The sequence below is a fragment of the Pseudophryne corroboree genome, chromosome 5 (genome assembly GCF_028390025.1).
Source record: "Pseudophryne corroboree isolate aPseCor3 chromosome 5, aPseCor3.hap2, whole genome shotgun sequence".
Taxonomy (NCBI): domain Eukaryota; kingdom Metazoa; phylum Chordata; class Amphibia; order Anura; family Myobatrachidae; genus Pseudophryne; species Pseudophryne corroboree.
In genome coordinates, this window is record NC_086448.1 from 357,645,550 (window position 1) to 357,666,110 (window position 20,561).

Below are 20,561 nucleotides of genomic sequence, written 5' to 3' on the forward strand. Positions count from 1 at the left end.
CTCGCGATATATACACACACACACCTTGATCCCTCCAGAACCCTTTTATTCTCACATATAAACATGGATATTGTATAGCACACAAATAAGATGCATGATATATATATATATATATATATATATATATATATATATATATATATATATATATATATATATATATATATATATATATATTATATACATATATATATATTATATACATATATATATTATATACACATATTATATACATATATATATATATATATATATATATATATATATATATATATATATATATATATATATATATATACATATATACACATATATATACATACATACACACACACATACACACTGTATACACGCACACACACACACACACACCACAAGTCACATTTAGTACGAAGAGCAAAATTTTATTTTATTTAAATACAAGGCCATCCGAACAATAATTATTTTCAAACAATTAAGCGCTAGAACATCGCTTTGCCTTCACAGAACAAAAAAAGGCAGTTGTACAGAGTATTTATTTTATTATTAAAGTTTCAAAGTGTGCAGTTTGCGGTTTCAGTAACAATCCAGTTTGGAAGCTGCTACTTTGGTCCATAAATTAAACTTTATTAATCTGAACCTGAGAAAAAAAAAAAAAAATATATGTGTTAACCGGTGTGAAGCGGAAATACTATGCACTGTTGAAGATAAAATGCAACTGCATCAAAACTGGTTAATTAGATCAATAAAATGTGGAATAAAGATAAACGGCATCTGCAAATTTTCCTTGCTCCTTCCAAAGTCGTAATTTTTCCCCAGAAAACAAGCAGCAAATTGCCAATTGGAGCAGACAAGAGTGCGAGTGTGTCAGTGTTTACTAAAGTGCGGGTTTTCAGAAGTGGAGATGTTGCCCATAGCAACCAGATTTAGTTTACATTTATCTAGCACCTTTTAGAAGAAAACAGCTAGAATATGATTGGTTGCTATGGGCAACATCTACACGTCTAAAACAATGCACTTTAGTAAATATACCACTAAAACTCAAAAAAGGAAGGCAGAAGAGTCTTTATGCAGTGATATTATTTAATATAGAATTAAATTAACCAAATTTGTTTGAACGATAAGTTTTGTCTATTTTTCCGGTGTTTGGGAAGAAATGGTCAATTCCATTTGCTCTCATCCATTACCAGATTTCATTCCAACCAGGCAGATCTGCCAGATAACTGTACAGTGTATACCTGCTTAAGATGGGTTTTTTTTGGATTGGGGGGGCAGAGGGGAAAAAATAAAAAATAAATAAAACCTCCACTCTAGTAGTCACAAAAGACTGTTTGGCGCGACTGAAGCAATTATGTATAAGGGCACAAGTTTGCAGTGGAGAAACACCACCACTACAGTAAAGCTCAGTTACTATCAAATAAAATCTACACCCCCCCACCTCCAAAAAAACAAAACAAACACTAAAACAAAAAACACAAAGTTGATGTTGGTGGAAGTCGAAATAGTAAATATGGTTACTGTGTAATGCTGTCTTAAAAGATGTACATGATATTCTTCTGTCTATTGTCTATACATTGCATCTTACCCAGTGTAATGGTTACATTCATCACTGCATAAAGGGAGTGTCTCATAACAGAATACATTTCTGCCTTCCTATGACTTCATTTTATAGACTGTGCTAGATAAAAGGATAGCTATATAGCCGATTGGTTGCTATGCACAACTTCTGCACATTAGGTCTCTCAAAAAATTTGATACATCTCCCACATAAAATTATACCATAGCAGGTCTATGCTAATTGGATTATTTGGGTGAAGTGCTTAAAATTACTTATGTGTACCCATCATGTATTTTAATCACGTACCTAAAAATAGGATTTTAATTACCTACCGGTAAATCCTTTTCTCAAAGTCTGTAGAGGATGCTGGGGTCCACATTAGTACCATGGTGTATAGATGGATCCACTAGGAGCCACTGGCACTTTAAGAGTTTGAGAGTGTGGGCTGGCTCCTCACTTTATGCCTGTGCCTGAGGCGATGGACAACTTTGAGAGAAGGATTATACAGATAGTGGAGAGATTCATACCAGCTCACACATACAAGGCAAACCAAGCTAACTAGCTTGAAACATCAGCAACGGCTGAACAATATTACTTAACCAAGTAATAAAAAAAAACAGTACTAACCAAGAACTCAGCAGTACTGAACAAAGTAACCACTGCAGAATATCGAAGTGCTGGGCGGGCGCCCAGCATCTTCTACAGACTATGAGAAAAGGATTTAACAGCAGGTAATTAAAATCCTATTTGCTCTTACGTCCTAGAGGATGCTGGGGTCCACATTAGTACCATGGGGATGTACAAAAGCTCCCAGAATGGGAGGGAGAGTGCGGAGGCTCCTGCAGAACTGATTGACCAAACTTCAAGTCCTCAGCGGCCAAGGTATCGAACTTGTAGAACCTTGTAAACGTGTTTGACCCCAACCAAGTAGCCGCTCGGCAAAGCTGTAAAGCCGAGACACCCCAGGCAGCCACCCAGGAAGAACCCACCTTACGAGTACAGTGGGCCTAAACAAACGTAGGACACGGCAAGATATAGTCTGCTTAGAAGCAGGACACCCAAGTTTCTTGGGATCATACAGGACAAACTGATTTTCTGTGATGAGTAGTCCTCTTCACATATGATTTTCAGAGCCCTTACAACATCCAAGGACTTTGATGAAATTGAGGAGTCAGTAGCAACTGGCACCACAATAGGTTGGATGATATGAAATGCCGACACAACCTTCGGAAGGAACTGCTGACGTGTCCGGAGCTCAGCTCTATCTTCATGGAAGATCATGTAGGGGCTCTTACAAGACAAAGCCCCCAGCTCCGACACATGTCTAGCAGAAGCTAAGGCCAACAAAGTGACAACCTTCCATGTGAGAAACTTGACCTCAACCTCCTGTAGAGGCTCGAACCAATCCGATTGGAGAAACTGCAGCGCCACGTTAAGATCCCATGGTGCCGTAGGCGGCACAAAGGGAGGCTGGATGTGCAGAACCCCTTTCAAAAAGGTCTGACCCTCCGGGAGGGAAGCCAGCTGTTTCTGGAAGAAAATGGATAGGGCCGAAATCTGGACCTTTACGGATCCCAACCTTAGGCCCATATCCACACCTGGTTGCAGGATGAGAAACCGTCCCAGTTGAAACCCCACCGTAGGAAACTTCTTGGACTCACACCAAGAGACATATTTTTTCCAAATACGATGGTAAGGTTTAGATGTTACTCCTTTCCTAGCCTGTATCAGGGTAGGAATAACCTTGTTCAGAATACCCTTCCGAGCTAATATCTGGCGTTCAACCTTCATGCCGTCAAACGTAGCCGAAGTAAGTCTTGATAAGCGAACGGCCCCTGCTGTAGCAGGTCCTCCCGCAGAGGAAGAGGCCACGGCTCTTCTAGCAGTAGATCCAGAACATCCGCGTATCAAGCCCTTCTTGGCCAGTCCGGAGCAATGAGGATTGCCTGAACTCTTGTTCTCCTTATGAGTTTTAGAACTCTTGGAATGAGTAGAAGTGGAGGAAACACGTACACTGACTGGAAGACCCACGGAGTCACTAGGACGTCCAACGCCATGGCTTGCGGGTCCCTCGACCTGGGACAATACCGCCGAAGCTTCTTGTTGAGATGAGAGGCCATCATGTCTATTTGAGGTACACCCAAAAGATCTGCTACCTCCGTGAACACCTCCGGATGGAGTCCCCACTCTCCTGGATGGAGATAGTGTCTGCTGAGGAAGTCCGCTTCCCAGTTGCCAGCAGTCTTCATTCCGGGAGTAGACAGAATCAATGTGTGTTTTTTTGCCCAGAGGATGATTCTTGTTACCTCTGACATTGCAGCTCTGCTCTTCGTTTTGCCCTGTCTGTTTACGTAAGCCACTGTCGTTACATTGTCCGACTGCACTTGAATGGCTCGATCTCGGAGAAGATGGGCCGCTTGGAGAAGACCGTTGTAGATGGCTTAGTTCCAGAATGTTTATTGGTAGGCCGGATTCCAGACATGACCACCTTCCTTGGAAGGTTACCCCTTGAGTGACTGCGCCCCAGCCCCGGAGACTTGCATCCGTGGTTAGAAGGATCCAGTCCTGAATCCCGAACCTGCGGCCCTCCAGAAGGTGAGGTAGTTGTAGCCACCCGAGGAGTGAAATCCTGGCTTTTGGCGACAGACGTATTCTCTGGTGCATGTGCAGATGAGATCCCGGCCACTTGTCCAGGAGATCCAGTTGTAAGGGTCGAGCATGAAACCTTCTGTACTGTAGAGCCTCCATCTTCCTCAGAAGGCGTATGCAATGATGAACCGAAACCCGGGCTGGCTTCAGGACATCCCGGACCATTGTTTGTATCACCAACGCTTTCTCCTCCGAAAAGAAACACCCTCTGCACTTCTGTGTCGAGGATCATTCCCAGAAAAGACAACCTCCTGGTCGGCTCCAAATGTGATTTTGGAAGATTCAGGATCCAACAGTGTTCCCTGAGCAGCTGAGTCGTAAGAACAATGGACTGCAACAGCGTCTCCTGGACGATGCCTTTATCAGTAGATCGTCCAGATATGGGATTATGTTCACACCCTGTCAGCGGAGAACCATCATCTCTGCCATCACCTTGGTGAACACCCTCAGGTGCCGTGAAGAGGCCGAATGGCAGTGCCTGGAACTGAAAATGACCGTCTAACAGTGCGAATCGGAGAAGCGCCTGATGTGGCGGCCAAGTCGGAATGTGGGAGGTACGCATCCTTGATATCCAGGAAAACCAGGAATTGCACCTCCTCCAGACTTGAAATCAGAAAGGGGTTTAGCGATTTCAAGTTCAAGATGGGCCTGACCGAACCATCCGGTTTCGGTACCACGAATAGCGTTCGAACAGTAACCTTTGTTTTGCAGAGGAGGTGGAACTGGTACAATGACCTGTGACACTACCAACTTTTTGATGGCTTCCTGGAGGACAGCCCTGTCTGCCGGCAAAGCTGGCAAGCCTGATTTGAGGAATTGGTGAGGTGGGAGATCTTGAAACTCCAGTCTGTACCCCTGGGACATAATATCCAGTACCCAGGGGTCCAAGCCGGACGACACTCAGACGTGGCTGAATCGTCTGAGCCTAGCCCCCACTGGCCCAACCTCCAGGCCGCGCGGCCCACCGTATGCTGAGGATTTTGATGTACCTGAAGCAGGTTTCTGCTCCTGAAAACCCGCAGTAGCAGGTTTTTTGGCCTTTGCCCGACCTCCTCTAAAGAAGGTTTTAGACGGCTTGGTCTTTCTGGATTTGGCAGTCCGAAAGGACTGTGACGTAGCTGAAGAAAAAGGTTTCTTTGTGGCAGGTGCAACTGAGGGAAGAAAAGGTGACTTACCCGCGGTTGCCGTGGAAATCCACGCATCAAACGCTTCCCCAAAGAGAGCCTGATCTGTGTAGGATAGGTTCTCCACACCTCTCCTGGATTCCGCGTCGGCAGACCATTGGTACAGCCAAAGTCCTCTGCGAGCTGAGACAGACATGGATGATATCCCTGCAGCCATCGGACCCAGGTCTTTAATGGATTCCACCATAAATCCTGCAGAATCCTGTATGTTACGTAAAAACAATTCAACGTCACTTTTATCCTTTGTATCCGAATCTTCAAGTAACGTGCCTGACCACTTTACTATAGCTTTAGAAATCCATGCACAGGCAATAGTAGGACGTAATATCGCCCCTGAAGCAGTGTATATGGATTTGAGCGTAGTGTCAATTTTGCGATCAGCCGGGAACAGGTAAAACCACCTTTTTTGAGAGTCTGGAAACAGAGGCTTCAACTATGGGTGGGTTTTCCCATTTTTTTCCTATCCTCCTCCGGAAAAGGAAAAGCAACCAGAACCTTTCTAGGGATGTGGAATTTTTTCTCCGGGTTTTCCCAGGATTTTTCTAATATAGCGTTTAATTCTTTAGATGCAGGGAAGGTTAGTGAGGCTTTCTTATTATTGTCAGTGAAGTAAGCCTCCTCAACCTGCTCAGGTGTTGTGTCAGCAATATTCAACACATCTCTAATGGCCTCAATCATTAACTGCACCCCTTTTGCAAGAGATGCCGCCCCCCGCAGCACATACTCATCACCATCTGCCGTATCAGAATCGGTATCCCGTGTCATCTTGCATAATCTGGGCAAGAGCACGTTTGAGAGTGTTGTACGTTAGGGGGCCCTGACGGAATAGAAACTGCCGTAGAGTTCTGTAAAACCTGAGTTGCAGTCTCATTCTGTGCAACCATACCTTTAGGAGAGGCTAACCACTCAGGCTCCCTTGCAGGGACCTGCGCTAAAACAGTGCAATCCTGGGGATCAGTACTAAATGCCGCCGGCCGGAATCCCGGCGGTCGAAATACCGACGCCGGAATCCCGACCACACAATCCCGACAGGGGTGGCGAGCGAAACGCAGCCCCTTGCGGGCTCACTTCGCTCGCCACGCTGCGGGCACGGTGCCTCGCTACGCTCGGCACACTGTTATATTCTCCCTCTATGGGTGTCGTGGACACCCACGGAGGGAGAATATGTCGGGATTGTGGCGGTTGGGATTCAGACGTCGGTATTTCGACTGCCGGGATTCCGGCCGGCGGCATCTTGACCGCATCCCCAATCCTGATTACATGGAATGGGATCATCCTGAGAGGAATTATCCTCTGCAGCATATGAAACAGAGTCCCTGGACATGGTCTTATGGAGACAACAAACACTCCACACACATACAGGGAAAGGGCAGGAGTTTTCCCCCCTAAGAATGCCAAGAGAGCCACAGAGATTGCAGCCAACCCACAAACAGTGCTTCAAGATATAGGGAAGCCCCTACCCAGCGCTTACTGTGCCCATTAATAGGTCACACAGTACACATATATAGCCTCCCCCCCTTCTACAACCCCCTGGTACCGTACAAGATAGCTGGAGTTGATTTGGAGGGACAGCTCTCCCTGTCAGCGCTTCTGCAGGCAGGAAAATGGCGCTGAACGCTGCTGGGTCCACTCTGAGGAGAAGCTCTGCCCCCTTTCATGGAACTGCTTCCCGCTCTCCTGTAGTTTATATTGGCCTGAGGAATTGTGCTGGCAGCGATCCTGGGACCCTGACAGGCTTGCCGACCAGTGTAGGCACTGGCTCAGGGCGCCCCTCACAGCGTCGCACCAAGTACCGCTGAGCCCTGGAGCGCAGTTCGTATTGCTCTCCTTACCCTGTTGCCGCAATCTTCACACCAGCTCCCCGGTTGTCATGGGGGCCGGCAACTAACTCGCCTCCGACTTCTTCTGGCTCTGTAAGGGGGTTGGCGGCATGCTGCTGGGGTGAGCGATCCCCTGTAGCAGGGAACGATCGATCCCCTAAGGAGCTCAGTGTCCTGTCAGCGGAGATAGTGGCTCGGATCCCTTAGGGCGGACACTACTCCCCCCCCCCCCCTCCCTTAGTCCCACGAAGCTTGTTGCCAGCAGCCTCCCTGTGCCTAAACTCTATTCAAAAAAATAAAACTAAAGAAACTCCTATGGAGCACCCCTAGCTGTGATCGGCTCCTCCGGGTACATTTTCTAAACAGAGTCTGGTAGGAGGGTAATAGAGGGAGGAGCCAGCCCACACTCTCAAACTCTTAAAGTGCCAGTGGCTCCTAGTGGACCAGTCTATACCCCATAGTACTAATGTGGACCCCAGCATCCTCTAAGATAGTGGTTCTCAAACTCGGTCTTCAGGACCCCACACAGGTCATGTTTTGCAGGTCACCCAGCAAGTGCACAGGTGTTTTAATTGCTCACTAACACATTAAAAGGTCAGCAGGTGGAGTTAATTATTTCACTTGTGATTCTGTGAGGAGACTTGTAAAACATGCACTGTGTGGGGTCCTGAGGACAGAGTTTGAGAACCTATGCTCTAAGAGAAACTGGGGGTCCAGTTTTTTACGGTGGCATAAGTGTCCCTTAAAATAAAAGTGATAATTTTCTGGTTAACTAGGTTTTTGCTTGCCATTTTAACTAGTGCAGTCAAATGAAATTTTTTTTACCACTTAACATTTTTCAAAAACCACTCTGCAATTGACACACAACATAAGGGCGAAACCAGTGGGTTAAGGTAAGATAATTAATGGGTGCCCATTGTTGCAATGCAATTGTATTGGGCGTCTTAATTATGACCAATTAGTCAGGGTTTAGCTGCATAAAGCAGATAGACACGACTAAACTAATGGGCGCGAACAAAGTGCTGTTTGGGCACCCAAACAGCCGACTTCTTGCACATTTCAGCTTGCCAACTCTGGGGAAAGGGTGGTGCAAGCTAAAATGTGACTGCTCTGGCTAATGGGCATCCGATCGGAGCTACAAATGAATAGATTAGATAGATAGACACCCATTAGTTTAGATACCTTAAAAGAATAAACACTTGAATTCCGCCCATGTGTTTAAGCTATCAAAACATAAATTATATATTTGTGCATTCATGTAGTAGGAAAACCTTGCCCTTCACCTTTCATCATGGCCTTCTGTTGAGGCTTCTTGTCTTGGTCACTTTGTTGACGAAACCAATCATCTCCATATCCATTGCTGAGCAACTTGCCAAAATTAACAGACTCATTTTTATTCCCTGGCCTCCAGTGTGGAGAAGAAGGAAGGATCAAATAAAAAAAATAAATAAAAAAAATTACAAGTTGTCTTTCATACATTTAACAAAATATTGGTTTTTGATCTTATAGGCCCTACACACTGGAAGATAACACTGAAAGATATGAACGATCTCGCTCATTAATGAACGAGATACCGTTCATATCTTTCAGTGTGGAGGCACCAGTGATGAATGATGCGCGGCCCCGTGCTCGTTCATCGTTCGTGCCCCATCGCTTGTGCATGCAGGCCAATATGGACAATCTCGTCTATATTTGCATGCACTGCTATGGAGCCAGGTGACAGGGGGAGTGAAGAAACTTATCTGCCGTCGGGCAGCTCGGCGGCAGATCACAGTGTGTAGGGCCCATTAGTTCTTACAATTGTATCCAAAACTGTGAAGCATAAGCAAACAATGTCAAATATATAATAACCCGCTACGGTCTGTCATTTCTCACACATGCACAGATGGGTATGAGTTCCCCTTCCAAAAGCTTGCATTACAGTGAGTAGGTGGACTCTTACACTGCACTGGGAAAGGATAAGTTTATGCAGTGGGGAGGACACTTTGAATCAGCGGGCAGACCATAGTGGCAGACTCAGAATATACCGGGTCCCCTTTACTAAGGTTGTAAGTCTAGATCTCTAAACATTTTACAGTTTCTATTTGAATTTAATATTTAATTTATTTACATTTTCTTGTAAAGTGCAATGGAATATGCTGCACTATATAATTGGAAACCGTGATAAAACAAAACTGGGTAATAACAAACACAGTCAGAGGTAGGAAGGCCCTGCTCGCAAGCTTACAATCTATAGGGAAATAGGTAGCACCTATCCTTGTGTATTAATGCCTATTGCATAATGGCCCTGCCAGATTGCAAAGGTTCTTGGTGGACAGTATAATCCTCAATGTTGTCATATAAAGCAAATATACAGACAAGGATGGGTCTACCCTTTGGATACCATCTACTGTCCACTCTACAACTTACACAAAGAAACACACACTTCCCCATGGACTACTTACATCTTACGTGATACCAATCCTGAAATCCTTTTTAAAGAGACACTACCCACATAATTAGCCTTACGCTTCATAGAAAGCAATGCTGTGATACCCTTACTATCCTCTCCGTTTTACACTAACTGTAATCTCCCAATTTACTTGCCTACTGGAAGGACTACTAGAAATAATAATAATAATAATAATAATAATAATAATAATAATAATAATAAAAATATATATATATATATATATATATATATATATATATATATATATATATATATATATATATATATATATATTATATATTTGTTTTTTATTAGGCATATAGAACCCATTTTTAAAAAAGAAGGCTGTCCATATTATTTCTCCTACAAAACCATAATGAAATATAGGGGTGGGGGTTGGGGGATTCAGCCAATTAGCCAAAAGCCAGGAGATTTCAGGAAATATTTTTCACCAGCCTCAGTGGTGCACTTAAACTCCCCCCCCCCACAGTAACTAGCAGGTTAACTGGTGCTGCGACCCTGTTAACACACTACTCTAACAAGGCTGTCCGATGAAAAGGGAGTGCAAATGAAGAGTCACAGGCGTTGAAGCCCGAGGCTATCTCCCTTTTTCAGTGAAAAAGTTTTCACAGCTAATTGGAATCCCACCCAAAATAGACTGATACGAAGTGCAGGAAACACATTTTTCTGCAAATGACTCCTGAAGACACACACACACACACACACACACACACACTAAAACATTTTATACATCAAATACACTGGCTACTGTAACCACATTAACAAAAAAAAAATATTCTATACATGCACAAGAAAGTTAAACACAGATAAACATAGAATTTGACGGCAGATAAGAACCACTTGGCCCATCTAGTCTGCCCTTTTGTTAACCATATTTTTATCTCAAAACTTATTTGATACTTATTTAATCCTTATTTCTTTGTAAGGCTATCCTTATGTCTATCCCATGCATGTTTAAATTGCTCTACTGTCTTATCCTCTACCACCTCTGATGGGTGGCTAAGCCACTTGTCCACTACCCTTTCTGTGAAGTAATTTTTCCACATATTTCTCCTGAACCTCCCCCCACTCCAGTCTCTGTGCATGTCCTCGTGTCCTATTGCTTCTCTTCATTTGGAGAATGTTTCCCTCCTGGACTTTGTTAAAACCCTTGATATATTTGAAAGTTTCTATTACGTCCCCCCTTTCCCTTCTCTGCTCAAAACTATACATAGAGATTTTTTTAGTCTTTCTAGATATGTTTTGTGATGTAGGCCATGCACCATTATCTTCAAAAGGATATTAATACATTAGAGACTGTACAAAGAAGGGCATTCTTTGTAGTCTCTAATGTATTTATATCCTTTTGAAGATATGGCCTCCAGAATTGAATACAGTATTCTAGACGAGGCCGTACCAATGACCTATACAGTGGCATTATTACTTCTTTCTTTCTGCTGCTGATTCCTCTCCCAATGCAGCCAAGTTCTGGAAAGGTGCCATTTCATAAACCAATAGGTCGATGTATGTACTGAATACTGAAAACCATCCAAACAATGTCCTGACCATGCCATGCCCATTTTGGTCCATCCCTTCCCCCTGATAATGTGGGTTTGCAGAGACTAGGTCTAGTTCTCTTGTTTGGCCCAAATAGAAAAAAGAAAAAAAAAAAAAAACCACCACAAAACCCACAACTTACATTGGGGGGAAAAAACATTTTTTCCCAAGTTTGTCCTTTTTGGCTTCTGAGGGAGGTGCTCCTTTCCCAGATGGGTTTGGATTTATTGCTGGTAGCTTCACCTATGTGAAAGAAAATATTGAGAGGATAGAAAAATTCAATAACAATTGTATGTGGCTTTCTGAAAAAGATGCTTTCCATTTTAAATAAAAACCATGATACATTAGGCTACTTAAACCCATTCACTGCTGAGAGTTTTCTCACCCTTGTGCCAAGGTAATTTTTTCATATCTGCGCTCGTCAAATCCAACAGCGAATTATTTATTTTTAATGCGTACCTACACAAATTCTACCTGGTCTTTTTTTTCCTCCAGAACACTTTGTATTTCCAGAAAGCACCATTAGTCTCTTCATTCAAATACAAATTCTTTTTATAACCCAAATGGCCAAAAGGGTTTATTGAAACGTCATGAAAGGAACCAGAAGCAAACCTGATTTTCCAAAATAGTAAAAAGCTAAGATTGGTGGGGGTCAAAACCTACACACACACAAACAAAAAAAATAAAAAAAAAGTGGTTTTTTTTTGTACAGATTTTTATATTATCGCCGATTCAATTGAAATGATGGCTATGTGTAGGAAGAATATAGTAATCCAACAAGGGACTACCATATAATAAACTAGACAAAAGTACTGCATTAAATGTGGTACTGCTTTATTTCATGCCTTATGGGGGAAATTTTGGGCTGAAGATTTCCCCCATCTGTGGAAAATGTTTTTTTGTTTAAAGTTTGTTATTACCAGACAATAACTACTAAAGTGTCAGATCAAACTTGAAAGAGGAGTTTGCAGACAAGTAATGGGGGGTTTGGGCATGGAATTTGACAAAGCACACAAGGTCCCTCAATGAGAACCAGTTGGATATACTTCCTGACACACACAGTACCGATGTTTGGTACTGTACACATGTAGGAAGCAAACCGGCATCAGACTTTCAGTGATTGACAGTCTGATGCCATTTTGAGGGAGGGGATGGGGCGGCAACAGCCTCAGTTTGTGAAAACGGAAGCGTGTCACTGCCGTTTAGAGGAAGCGAAGATCTCATTGGATAGAGATTTCCTGAGCTCTGTGATCGTCGGCTTGCGGATCACCATGGGTGCCCCAAGCTGCCCAGTGGTAAATTAGTAATCCAACACCTGTGTCCTAGGATGCAGCTCAGATCACTTCTGCACCAAGAGGCATGTAATAAATAACTCCTGCTGCATTAACATACAGAGCTTTCACTACCGCTTCCAAGCAAGGCATAACGATAGCTACTCCAACCACATCTGACTTAGCCCCAAGGTGTCATTCCTCCATCTGGGAACTATCGTTTTCTGTAGCACTAGGCAATACGGTCTTATATTTACAGGTCATTATGGGTGTGATAGGGCACTACATTCCCTCCCAATATAAAGAAAATGTGCCTTTCTATGACGCAGGATAAAATTGTCTTATCAGACAATAGCTACTAGTGAACCACCACATACAATATGTGGACAAAAGCAATTGGACACCCCTCCTTGTACAAGTTAAATGGTGTGCCTGAAAGTATTAAAAAAACAAACAAAAAGAAACAAAAAACAACCCGGTAGAGGGGCACTGCTTAGATAACTTGCTAATGAAATGGCTTGCTGGAAGGAGCCAACTGACTCTGAAAAGGGGATCATCATAGGCTGTGTGATTTTGTTTCATGGGTGATGCTGTACTGGTATATAGAAAGTTTGGTAATCCGGATGGACTGGCCAGGTCAGAGTCCATATCTTAACCAAACTGAGAACCTCTGGGGCGAATTGGAGTGATGGGTACATTCTAGAATGACTCAACATTCTTCAGTGTCACAGTTTGTCACTGTCCTTAAGGAAGAATGGCAAAATATACTGCCTGCTGTTGTCCAGGAACTTGTGGACAGTTTGCCAAGTAGGGTGTCTGCAGTAATCACTGCACGCGGTCGACCTACAAAGTACGGACATAAAAAAACGTGTTCATCTATTTGCCGTCAGTGATTATATATTTTATTATTATACTAGGGGTATATATACATACATACATACATACACACACACATACATACATACATATACACACACACAGTACATAGGACCGGCACTCACCCCTCATTGGATATTCACTCCGGTGCCCTCTGGAAACAATCAATACTTTACCACATCATACAAGCAGCGGCACTCGGAGACTCTCAGTAGTGGAAAAAGTGCTGTGAAAATTTATTCCATATTGCTATATGTACAGGCCAACGTTTCGGGGCATGTGCGCCCCTTTGTCAAGGTGAACCAAAAGATAGATAGATAGATAGATAGAGATATATATATATATATATATATATATATATATATATATATATATATATATATATATATATATATATATATATATATATATATATATATATATGTTCCAAAATAAAGGCACTCAGGAGACTTTCAACTTGACAAAATACGATGTATTGGCAAACAGTCAAACGTTTTCGGGGACTCAGCCCCTTCCTCAGGACGACACCAATCTATGCAGTGTACAAACAACCCTGCTTAAATCCCCCACACGCAATCATACTCACCTGAATCCGCTGTAGCGGCAGCGCTCGCAACTAGCGGCCCGGCGTCCAGTCACTCCTCCGGCACCCGGAAGTGGTCACCATGGGAACAGCTATGCGTTCCACATGAATCAACTTCCGCGTTCCACCGGGCAGTGATCTCATCGCATAACCACAGGCAAGCCGCCCCGCATCAGCTGTACCCAGGGAGAATCATGCACCAATACCTACATATATCACAGTACATAAATACACATATAAACAAAAAACACAGAATGACATTAAATGAAACAGAAAAAATAAGAATTTACTCACCGGTAATTCTATTTCTCGTAGTCCGTAGTGGATGCTGGGAACTCCGTAAGGACCATGGGGATTAGCGGGCTCCGAAGGAGGCTGGGCACTCTAGAAAGATCTTAGACTACCTGGTGTGCACTGGCTCCTCCCACTATGACCCTCCTCCAAGCCTCAGTTAGGTACTGTGCCCGGACGAGCGTACACAATAAGGAAGGATTTTGAATCCCGGGTAAGACTCATACCAGCCACACCGTACAACTCGTGATATGAAACACAGTTAACAGTATGAAACAATAGAGCCTCTCAACAGATGGCTCAACAATAACCCGATTTAGTTAACCATAACTATGTACAAGTATTGCAGATAAACCGCACTTGGGATGGGCGCCCAGCATCCACTACGGACTACGAGAAATAGAATTACCGGTGAGTAAATTCTTATTTTCTCTAACGTCCTAGTGGATGCTGGGAACTCCGTAAGGACCATGGGGATTATACCAAAGCTCCCAAACGGGCGGGAGAGTGCGGATGACTCTGCAGCACTGAATGAGAGAACTCCAGGTCCTCCTCAGCCAGGGTATCAAATTTGTAGAATTTTTGCAAACGTGTTTGCCCCTGACCAAGTAGCTGCTCGGCAAAGTTGTAAAGCCGAGACCTCTCGGGCAGCCGCCCAAGATGAGCCCACCTTCCTTGTGGAATGGGCATTGACAGATTTTGGCTGTGGCAGGCCTGCCACAGTATGTGCAAGCTGAATTGTACTACAAATCCAACGAGCAATAGTCTGCTTAGGAGCACCCAGCTTGTTAGGTGCATATAGGATAAACAGAGAGTCAGATTTTCTGACTCTAGCCGTTCTGGAAACCTATATTTTCAGTGCCCTGACAACGTCTAGCAACTTGGAGTCCTCCAAGTCCCTAGTAGCCTAGGCACCACAATAGGCTGGTTCAGGTGAAACGCTGACACCACCTTTGGGAGAAACTGGGGACGAGTCCTCAATTCTGCCCTATCCATATGGAAAATCAAATAAGGGCTTTTACAAGACAAAGCCGCCAACTTTGATACTCGCCTGGCAGAAGCCAAGGCCAATAACCACCTTCCACGTGAGATATTTCAGATCCACGGTTTTTAGTGGTTCAAACCAATGTGATTTTAAGAAACCCAACACCACGTTGAGATCCCAAAGTGCCACAGGAGGCACAAACGGGGGCTGACTCTGCAGCACTCCTTTTATAAATGTCTGAACTTCAGGTACTGAAGCTAGTTCTTTTTGAAAGAAAATCGACAGAGCCGAGATCTGTACCTTAATGGAACCCAATTTAAGGCCCATAGTCAATCCTGCTTGCAGGAAATGCAGAAATCGACCTAGTTGAAATTCCTCTGTTGGGGCCCTTTCGGCCTCACACCATGCAACATATTTTCGCCATATGCGGTGATAATGAGTTGCTGTAACCTCTTTCCTGGCTTTAGTAAGCGTAGGAATGACTTCCTCCGGAATGCCCTTTTCCTTCAGGATCCGGCGTTCAACCGCCATGCCGACAAACGCAGCCGCGGTAAGTCTTGGAACAGACAGGGCCCCTGCTGCCGCAGGTCCTGTCTGAGTGGCAGAGGCCATGGGTCCTCTGATATAAATTCTTGAAGTTCTGGGTACCAAGCTCTTCTTGGCCATCCACGAGTATCGTTCTTACTCCTCGCCTTCTTATTATTCTCAGTACCTTTGGTATGAGAGGCAGAGGGGAGAACACATAAACCGACTGGTACACCCACGGTGTTACCAGAGCGTCCATAGCTATCGCCTGAGGGTCCCTTGACCCGGTGCAATATCTTCTATAGCTTTTTGTTGAGGCGGGACGCCATCATGTCCACCTGTGGCCTTTCCCAATGGTGTACAATCCTATTGGAAGACTTCTGGAGGAAGTCCCCATTCTCTCGGGTGGAGGTCGTGTCTGTTGAGAAGATCTGCTTCCCAGTTGTCCACTCCGGGAATGAACACTGCTGACAGTGCTAACACATGATTTTCCGCCTATCGGAGAATCCTTGTGGCTTCTGCCATCGCCATCCTGCTTCTTGTGCCGCCCTGTTGGTTTACATGGGCGACTGCCGTCTGATTGGATCAGTACTGGCTGGTTTTGAAGCAGAGGCCTTGCCGGCCTCAGGGCATTGTAAATGGCCCTCAGGTCCAGAATATTTATGTGTAGGGAAATAACCTGACTTGACCAAAGTCCCTGGAAATTTCTTCCCTGTGTGACTGCCTCCCAGCCTCAAAGGCTGGAATCCATGGTCACTAGGACCTAGTCCTGTATGCCGAACCTGCGGCCCTCTTGAAGATGGGCACTCTGCAGCCACCACAGTAGAGATACCCTGGTCCTTGGAGACAGGGTTATCAGCCTATGCATCGGAAGATGCGATCCGGACCACTTGTCCAACAGGTCCCTCTGAAAAGTTCTTGTATGGAACCTGCCTAATGGGATTGCTTCGTAGGAAGCTACCATTTTTCCCAGGACTCGCGTGCAATGATGCACCGCTACCTATTTTGGCTTCAGGAGGTCTCTGACTAGAGATGACAACTCCTTGGCTTTCTCCTCCGGGAGAAACACTATTTCTGGTTTATGTCCAGAACCATCCCCAGGAACAGTAGACGTGTCATAGGAACCAGCTGTGACTTTGGACTGTTTAGAATCCAACCATGCTGTTGTAGCACTTTCCAAAATAGTGCTACCCCGACTACCAACTGCTCCTTGGACCTCGCCCTTATAACGAGATTGTCCAAGTACGGGATAATTACAACTCCCTTTTTTTTTTTTTTGAAGGAGTATCAACATTTCGGCCATTACCTTGATAAAACACCCTCGGTGCCATGTACAGTCCAAACGGCAGTGTCTGGACTTGGTAATGGTAATCCTGTACCACAAATCTGAGGTACTCCTGGCGAGGATGGTAAATGGGGACATGCAGGTAAGCATCCTTGATGTCCCAGGATACCATGTAATCCCCCTCGTCCAGGCTTGGAATAACCGCCCTGAGCGATTCCATCTTGAACTTGAATTTTTGTGTTCAAGGATTTTAATATAAAATGGGTCACACCGAACCATGCGGTTTCGGTACCCCAACCCGTGTGGAATAGTAACCCCGTCCTTGTTGAAGTAGGGGCACCTTGAGTATTACCTGCTGGGAATACCGCTTATTAATTGCCTCTAGCACAGCCTCCCTGCCCGAGGGAGTTGTCAGCAAGGCATATTTTAGGAAACGGCTGGGGGGAGACATCTCGAATTCCAGCTTGTACCCCTGAAATACTACTTGAAAGAAACAGGGATCCACCTGTGAGCGAGCCCACTAATTGCTGAAATTTTTGAGACGGCCCCCCACCGTACCTGGCTACACCTGTGGAGCACCCGCGTCATGGTGTGGCCTCACAGGAGGCGGGGGAAGAATCTTGATTCTGGGAACAGGCTGACTGGTGCAGCTTTTTTCCCTCTACCCTTGTCTCTGTACAGAAAGGAAGCGCCATTTGACCCGCTTGCTTTTCTGAAGCCGAAAGGACTGTACCTTTGTCTGTGAGGAAACCCGAGGTAAAATTATTTCTTCCCAGCAGTTGCTGTGGATACGAGGTCCCAGAGACCATCCCCAAATAATTCCTCACCCTTATAAGGCTCTCTATGCGCTTTTTAAGTCAGCATCACCTGTCCAGTGACAGGTCTCTAATACCCTCCTGACAGAATGGACATTACATTTATTTTGGATGCCAGCCGGCAAAATATCCCTCTGTGCATCCCCCATATATAAGACGACGTCTTTAATATGTTTTTATGTTTGCCAACTAGTATCCCTGTTTGACAGGGTCACCGACCACGCTGCAGCAGCACTATCTGCAGGTCTCAGTCTAGTACCTGAGTGTGTAAATACAGACTTCAGGATAGCCTCCTGTTTTTTATCAACCGGTACCTATTAAAGTGGCCGTATCCTAAGACGGCAGTGCCACCTTTTTTGACAAACGTGTGAGCGCCTTATCCACCCTAAGGGATATCTCCCAGCGTAACTTATCCACCTGGCGGGAAAGGGTACGCCATCAGTAACTTTTTATAAATTACCAGTTTCTTAACGGGGGAACCCACGCTTTCACACACTTCATTTATTCATCTGATGGGGGAACAAAACACTGCCTTTTTTTTCTCCCCAAACCTAAAACTCATTTTTAGAGGTGCTTGGGTTAAAGTCAGAAATGTATAACACATTTTTTATTGCCGGGATCACGTCACGGATGTTCCTAGTGGATTGTGTATATGTCTCCACCTTGTCGACACTGGAGTCAGACTCCGTGTCGACATCTGTGTCTGCCATCTGAGAGAGCGGGCGTTTTTGAGCCCCTGATGGCCTTTGAGACGCGGGCTGCGAAGCCGGCTGTCCCACAGCTGTTACGTCATCCACCCTTTTATGTAAGGAGTTGACACTGTCGGTTAATACCTTTCACCTATCCATCCACTCTGGTGTCGGCCCCACAGGGGGCGACATCACATATATCGGCCTCTGTTCTGTCACCATATAAGCCTCCTCATTCAACATGTCGACACAGCCGTACCGACACACCACAGACACACAGGGAATGCTCTAAACGAGGACAGGACCCACAAAAGCCCTTTGGGGGGACAGAGTAAGAGTATGCCAGCACACACCAGAGCGCTATATATATACAGGGACTAACTGAGTTATGTCCCTAATAGCTTTTATATAATATACTGTATACAGTGCCAAATTTAATGCCCCCCCTCTCTTTTCCCTCTTACTGTGCAGGGAAGAGCCAGGGAGCTTCCCTCCAGCCGAGCTGTGAGGGAAAAATGGCGCCAGTGTGCTGAGGAGATAGGCTCTGCCCCTTTTTCGCGGCCTATTCTCCCGTTTTTTATGGAATTCTGGCAGGGGTATTTACCTCATATATAGCCCCTGGGGCCATATATTGAGGTATTTTAGCCAGCAAAGGTGTTTTTATTGCTGCCTCAGGGCGCCCCCCCCCAGCGCCCTGCACCCTCAGTGACCGGAGTGTGAAGTGTGTGAGAGGAGCAATGGCGCACAGCTGCAGTGCTGTGCGCTACCTTGGTGAAGACAGAGTCTTCATGCCGCCAATTTTCCGGACCATCTTCTTGCTTCTGGCTCTGTAAGGGGGACGGCGGCGCGGCTCCGGGACCGAACATCAAGGCTGGGCCTGCGGTCGATCCCTCTGGAGCTAATGGTGTCCAGTAGCCTAAGAAGCCCAATCCGGCTGCAAGCAGGCGAGTTCGCTTCTTCTCCCCTTAGTCCCTCGCTGCAGTGAGCCTGTTGCCAGCAGGTCTCACTGAAAATAACAAATTCTAAGACTATAACTTTCTAAGAGCTCAGGAGAGCCCCTAGTGTGCATCCAACCTCGGCCGGGCACGAAATCTAACTGAGGCTTGGAGGAGGGTCATAGTGGGAGGAGCCAGTGCACACCAGGTAGTCTAAGATCTTTCTAGAGTGCCCAGCCTCCTTCGGAGCCCGCTAATCCCCATGGTCCTTACGGAGTTCCCAGCATCCACTAGGACGTTAGAGAAATTACAACGATATAATATAGCAGCAACACAAAAAATACATCCTATAACATGTTCCAATTAATCTTCTCATTCAGACCATTGGGGAAAATCGTTCCCAATCTCATAATCCATCTAGATTCTTTAATTAATAGCATTTTTGCTCTATCGCCACCTCTGATAGACGGGGGGACATGATCAATTATAAAATGTTTAAGAGAGGATAGTGAATGATTACATTCTTTAAAATGCTTCGCAACAGGCTGATTAATCAGACGACCCAACAGCGTCAAATGTATGGTGGATCTATGTGCCGCCATTCGCTCGCTAAATTTACGTGTGGTCTGACCCACGTAGTATAATCCACATGGACAGACCACAACGTAAACAAATGAAGAACAACATGTCAAAACATAACGTATATCATAACTCTTATCTACATGGGGGTGTCGGAAAGTTTTACACGCAATCATGTGGCTACAAGTGGTGCATTGACTGCACTTATAGCAGCCAGGAGGTTTAGTATACACATTGTGAGGTTTAGACACATTTCTACCCGTAATGTCAGCTTTAACTAACCTATCTAGCAAATAACGACCCCTACGGAAAGCAGTTACAGGTCTGATGTCATAAAAACACGGCAAGTCAGGGTCGGATTTCACTATAGGCCACAAAGCCCTTGTGGCTCTTTGTACTATAGGGCTGGCTGTAGTGAAGTCAGATGCCCAAGGGATAATTTTCTCAGTTTTTCTCATAGATGGTTTGAGAAGATCTTGTCTAGGCAACCTGAGAATATCCTGTTTCTGTTTCCTAAGGATTTGTAAATCATAACCTCTGACCACAAAT

General features: G+C 44.9%; 1 protein-coding gene across 4 annotated transcripts in view; it reads right to left on the bottom strand.

Moving 5' to 3' along the window:
* Positions 1 to 383: 383 nt before the first annotated feature.
* C5H7orf57 (chromosome 5 C7orf57 homolog) overlaps positions 384 to 20,561 on the bottom strand; it is a 154,692-nt gene continuing 134,514 nt past the window's right edge. For all 4 annotated transcript variants that reach the window (XM_063922646.1, XM_063922647.1, XM_063922649.1 and 1 more), the window contains 3 exons: positions 11,321 to 11,421; positions 8,474 to 8,595; positions 384 to 619 (listed from right to left, as the gene is read on the bottom strand). In XM_063922646.1, the coding sequence (XP_063778716.1) occupies positions 609 to 619; positions 8,474 to 8,595; positions 11,321 to 11,421 (234 nt within the window). In that variant the 3' untranslated portion in view covers positions 384 to 608. The remainder of the gene's footprint in view (positions 620 to 8,473; positions 8,596 to 11,320; positions 11,422 to 20,561) is intronic.